Source organism: Frankliniella occidentalis, unplaced genomic scaffold (assembly GCF_000697945.3).
Source record: "Frankliniella occidentalis isolate FOCC.00 unplaced genomic scaffold, Focc_3.1 Scaffold69, whole genome shotgun sequence".
Classification (NCBI taxonomy): domain Eukaryota; kingdom Metazoa; phylum Arthropoda; class Insecta; order Thysanoptera; family Thripidae; genus Frankliniella; species Frankliniella occidentalis.
In genome coordinates this window covers 372,921-378,734 of record NW_026267199.1, presented here as the reverse complement: position 1 = coordinate 378,734, position 5,814 = coordinate 372,921, and the positions used below count along the sequence as shown (strand labels likewise).

General features: G+C 46.1%; 1 protein-coding gene across 2 annotated transcripts in view; it reads right to left on the bottom strand.

Annotated features, from left to right (window-relative positions):
* Nucleotides 1–5,814, bottom strand: part of LOC113203911 (retinol dehydrogenase 12-like) — a 23,304-nt gene continuing 17,490 nt past the window's right edge. For both annotated transcript variants that reach the window (XM_026418848.2, XM_026418850.2), the window contains exons 3-6: nucleotides 4,216–4,429; nucleotides 2,771–2,890; nucleotides 1,160–1,376; nucleotides 1–298 (exon numbers count right to left, since the gene is read on the bottom strand). In XM_026418848.2, coding sequence (XP_026274633.1) covers nucleotides 154–298; nucleotides 1,160–1,376; nucleotides 2,771–2,890; nucleotides 4,216–4,429 — 696 coding nt within the window. In that variant the 3' untranslated portion in view covers nucleotides 1–153. The remainder of the gene's footprint in view (nucleotides 299–1,159; nucleotides 1,377–2,770; nucleotides 2,891–4,215; nucleotides 4,430–5,814) is intronic.

The window sequence follows — 5,814 nt, the reverse complement described above, 5'->3', positions numbered from 1 at the left end:
TTAATGTAGTTTTTTTTTTCAGATAACTATTCATAAAATACGGCCAAAAATTGCAGCAATTACTGCATACTGCAATAATACAACACTTTTAAGTGACATTGCGAACACATACGGCTACCAGTAATACTGTCAGATGGCGTCCCCTCTTTGCGGCTAGGTGAACAGTGAAGTGGGTGGGTCTTCAGTGCCAAGCGGGTCGTAACCACGTAGCCCCACCAGCTCGCAACTTACGTCCCACAGCCGCTTGGCGGCCTCGTCGTCTCTGCCAATGGCAAAGGGCGTCGAAACGCTGCAGTCCCTGTAAACGAACAAAAAGCACTGATAAACCAAGTGGGGAAACTGCTTAACACTTGTAACTGTGCAACTGCAAGTTCAATACTTGCAAGTGTTCCACTCCACTTGCATGCGTTCAAATCGGTTGGTGTGTACTTCTTGCAAGTGTGCAACTCTTCGTTTGGACACTTCCTACACCCAGAAAATCGTGAAACCCAGAAACAAAGAAAATTGGCCAGTATTTCTTTGATATAGATGTCAAGAAATATTTTCTTTAAATCAGAAAGCCTCTTTTGATTCAAAGGAATATTAATTTTTGGATCAAAGAAGGCTTCTTTGAATCTGCGGGGGCTTCTTTGATTGGAAGAAAGTATTTCTTTACGTCTATCAAAGAAACGATTCTCTAGGTTCTTGGACGCTGACTGTTGTGTTGTGTTGGAAGTCGGCTGAACACTAGAGTTGCACACCTGCAAGAGCGAAGCTACTGAGTTGCACAGTTGCACTGAAAACTCAAGTGTGTGCATTGAACAGCTACCGAGTTCCGCACCTGCAAGTGCACAGCTACCTAGTTGCACACTTGCAAGTTTTCAACTTGCAGGTGCTCACTCAATCAGTAGGGAGAAGAGTAGAAAATTTCATGGTCCGTTGAGGCTCCACCCTACACACAATGAGTACACACGAGATGGGAAAGGGATCCCCCTGTCCCTGGATCCAAACGATAAGTTTATCACGTTTCTTTCGGTGGGTAATTTTAAAGCGCACAAGTTTTGTCGAATGTTTTCAAAAACAAATGCTCACTACATGAGCGACATTTAATGTTACTGGTAAGTAAAAGTAAAGTGCCTGCTAGAGAAGCTAAGCGTTTGTCAATTTTCTATCGTCTTACACGTAGTACAGGCCGGACTGATGCGCCGCTGTTCTGCTCACGGCGCAGTAAAGACTTGTCTGTGCTCCTTGCCGCGGCGTCTTGATGAAAAAGCGTCCCACGTTGTCCAGGAAGAACTTTGTCCCCGGGATGATGAACGTGTCGAAGTGCTCAAACAGCTCGGTCGCAACGACCCCGGGGTGCACGCAGTAGCTCGTGACACCGGGTGTGGAGTGCTCTGCGGACAGCGAGTATCAGAAGTTAGACAGACAACGCTTCACGTCCCCAAAAGTAAACACTGTAAGTTCCTTACGAACAACTGCCCTTCGTAACGTACAAATAATTTGGAGTACTTGTATTACAAACAAATTGTTTCTATTACGAAGAGCCTGGTTTGTATTACAAACGAAGCTTTTCGTATTACGAATGGGGGGTGTTCGTAATATGAAGGAAAATCGTTCGTAATATGGCTGCTTTAGATCCTTTGTAAGTTACAAACAAATTCTTCGTAATACGAACACCGCTGTTTGTAAGGGACTAAGAGTGAATTGAGTCTTGGCCATGTTGTCGGCCAAGAGGGCTGGGAATGTCACTTTCAAGCAACGTTTTTTGTGCACATCCAGAAAGGGTGCAAGTTTGTTCCTCGCATTTAGAATTTGGGATTCCACGCAGACTAACTGAAATGTACCGGGTGTCCTGTCCAGGCTAAAACATGCCGGTACGCTGGGTTGCCTATGTTGTGGCTACAGGGGCTGTAGGCGCGGGGCAGATATCGGGGGACAAGCGCGGGAGGCGGGAGCTGTCACTTCCCCGCTAGGGGCAACCCAAGGCACTGCCATGTCTTAGCCTGGACACCTTTTACTTTTTCGTACATGTCGTATGGAGTGATTAGAGCGTACGGATTTTTGCAAATTATAAAAAAATAACGGGTTTAATTGTACATGTTTGTACAGAAATATTTGTGCATTATTTATAAATGTATACTTTTTCCGACTTTTTCGTACATGCATGTGCACAAAATTATACACATTTATGTCTGATTTCGTGCGTAAATCCGTACGTTTTCGCACGACATGTACGAAAAGTCACTTTCCCAACAAGTCGACACCTTTGGAATAAAACACTGGTGAAACAAGTGTGCATAATTTAAACACCAACGTGTTTAAGTTATGATTTTAAACATTTTAAGCTCAAGTTGCACACTTGCGTAGTGTGCACATTTTAAACTTTTGTAAACGTTTAGATTCTGCACACTTGGACACACACAAATCTATGGGAACCATATGGCGAGCAGCTACTATAATTTTCGGAAGTGTTTAAAGTTTAAACACCAATTGACGTTTAACCTAGTTAAACACCACAATAGAAAATGCACACTTGAATAACTTAAACACCAATTGGCGTTTAACATTAAACACTTGGTTTACCAGTGAAGGCGCGCAGTTCAACCGCTGGATCCGAAATCCACGCAGTTGGATCTCGGATCCAGCGGCTGAACTGCGTGGATCCCGGATCCACGGTTGGGTTGAACTGCGTGCCTTTTATTCCAAGGTGTCGAAGTGTGCGCAGCTCATAGAATTCTTGGACTGGGTTTCGATAATTCATTCTGTTACAGAACACTTTTTGCTTAACCTTTTAGCCGGTTGGCAAGTTCACGCGTAAAAAGCATGTTGGCCAATTTGCTCCGGGAGTACGCGAGCAATGGTCGGTAGCCGTGCTCGAAGCGTAAGTCTTCGAAGTCGATCCGGGAAACTGGACAAAAACAAGGGTAAAAACAAAACAAACGAGCTTTGAAACATTTTTGTTGCTGACGAGACTACATGAATTATAATTCCACGCCATAATACGCTCAACTTAAAGAAGCAGGCCCGCCCTTCCGCCAAACGAGGTTGCCAGCTCCGCTCCGCTGCGCCAGCAACTCCGCTCGGCTGAAGCCGGGCCTGCTTGGCCTGCCAGCGGCGAGGGTCGGGCTGCAGGCCCGACCATTTCATTTACGCAATTTGCTGAAGAACATAATCACATAATAATAAAGACCCGCTAAAACCCGTCGTCTTTAAAATTTGCCCCTTACCCATGAGAAAGGAAGGTAACGGTGATGCACCGTGACTACAACACACCCTTCTGCTTGGAAAACGTTTTTTTTAAGGGGGGGTGCGGGTTAGTATAACCCTTTTGCGCTTTGAGGCCCTTTTCTACAACTTATGTTCACTGCAGCAATTTTTAGCTTATTTTCGCCAAAACAAGACCCTCCAGCGCCCAAACGGTGAGGGATAGACCCAATGTTAGCCCAAAGGGCTCTACTTTCACGAGTTACCCCTTTGGCGATCATAAAAAAAAATCGGACGTTTTTGACCTACCTTCTTTACTTTGATACCCCCTTTCAGCCCCTTAGGGGTGGTTGCCAGGATTTGCCGTGTAGGCGTTTCGTTTTTAGGAGTGACCCTTAAGATACTCTGAAAATTTGAAGTCTCTAGCGCATCTCCTTCTAGTGGAACAGACAGACAGACACACACACAGAGACAGACACTAGGTCGTTTGCATAAGCCCACTAGATACCTTTTTAAAGCAGAAGGGCGGGCTAAAAAGCGAGCGGGAGCCCCATCCCATCACCCCATATGCGAAATATTGTGGAAAAGACGCGAAATAGGAGATGAAATTGTGGCGAAAGACCTCCAATATAGTACACCCTGAATCCTTAAGCATTCTATTATGCGTTAACATGCAGTGTTTAAACGGCTATGACATTAATTACAGCTACATTTACAGTATACAGTTGCATATTTTCGCTGCTAAACACGTGCAGCGCAGCGTGACCACGAAATAATCCGAAATAAATGAGGAAAAAAACTAAATTTCAGTGAAATGCCATGAAATAGCCTACACACTGTGTTCCCGGAAGATTCCCCTCCCCACAGCTCGAGCTGCGGCTCCTCTCCGAGGGCAGGCTCACGCGACGGTGAGCGATCGCCTCCTCCCAGCGTGGAGAAATTTTGAATTGAATATAGCATAAGACGCTGCTAATGAACGGCACTCGAGACGGCACTCATTTGTATCCTAGTCTTTCGCATAGCGCTCACAGCTATAGGCGACGGAGCTGACGTTCACGACCCTGGCGGGGTCGGGCTCGCCGTCAGCCGTGGTGCCCGCCGAAGCCCTGAGTCGCGGGAGCAGCAACGTTGTCAGCAGGAAGTGGCCCAGGTGGTTGACGCCGAACTGCAGGTCGTGTCCATCCTCGGTGTAGGCCTTCGGACACGCCATCACCCCGGCGTTGTTGATAAGGATGTGAATGGCCTGGGGGCAGCAAAGTGCAGTTTTAGGCTGGACAGGGTCAGGGTACCCTGGAAAGTGTGTACATTACGCGTCTCCTGCACGGGAAAAAAAGAATTAGTCCCCACAACTAACAAATTAGCTAATTTTTGGATAGATAATCTCATATTCGCTGTGGCAGCTAATAGTTAGTTGCCGCAGCGAAGGTGTCGCTGCCGCAGCGAACCGGTTTGTTTGTTCTGACAACTAATAGGGTGTTTCGCTGCCAGAACAAACCGGATCTCTCCTGCAGGCGACAGCTTTGCTGTGGCAGCTAACTCTTGCCTGTGGCTACCATCTCTTAGGTGCCACAGCGAATTTCTTGCCTATCCCAAAACTACCTAATTTATTAATTGTGACGACTAATTTTCTTTTTTTCGTGTGAATACCTACAGGGTGGGTGATCCGTGTAGTAGAGTCGTGTTGTTAGAGAAAGTATACTTGTTTGATGAAACTAATTTATTATCACAGAATACAGATATCTGATTGTAACGATAGATACTGAGTGAGGACTCCACGAAGACTGGCGCGTGTGGGGTATAGACAGATCCGAGCATAACTACTGTTGCCGCTAGGTGGCGTTGGTTAGAGGGAAGGGCTCGGCCGGCTACCAACTTATGAATACAACAATCCGCGCAGTCTCTTTTTAATGCTTATACTGTACCGGATTCTTAAGTGCGGACGGGTTGCGTACTCGTAAGGCGCCATAGTGAGCGACGGCAGGCAAGCCCGCCCGCACGCGTGAATCCGGGACAGTATAAGCGTTAAAAAAAACGGCGCGGATCACCCACCCTGTACATGTGTCCAGGAAATAGTGAGTACGTGAACATGTAGTAAGCAGAGAGCTCAGTGTCGAAAGTGTGTTCACACTTTGGCTATGTACTCAACACTATCATCTCACACATAAGCATGTACACACTATATTTTGCATACATTTAGATTTTCATGAGGTAAGGCACTCCGGGTGACAAGCCTAAATAATGAAACGTTTTGTTGAGAGCAAAAATGGGGAGAGTTACCCTGACGAGCCGAGGGACTTGATAAGACAAGACATGTATAGGACATCGTTTCGGACACTATTTGTGTGTCCTAAGAATGTCCCTAGGACATGTCTTTATGTTTCAATTTCAGGACAGGACAAAATGGGACAAAAATTTGTCCTTCCGGACAAGCATGAAAAACAGCATAGAACGCTAAAATTGTACAGTTTTTCGAACCAAAAACTTTGCCCTCCTTACCCGAAGTACTCTTTCCACCGTTGACTAGTACTTTCATCCAATTAATATGTCAGAACTGCTGGGAGTAGAACCCTCAACCTTTGAGTTCGAGAGCGCGGACGCTACCCCTCACCCATCGGTTGCTTCTAACGA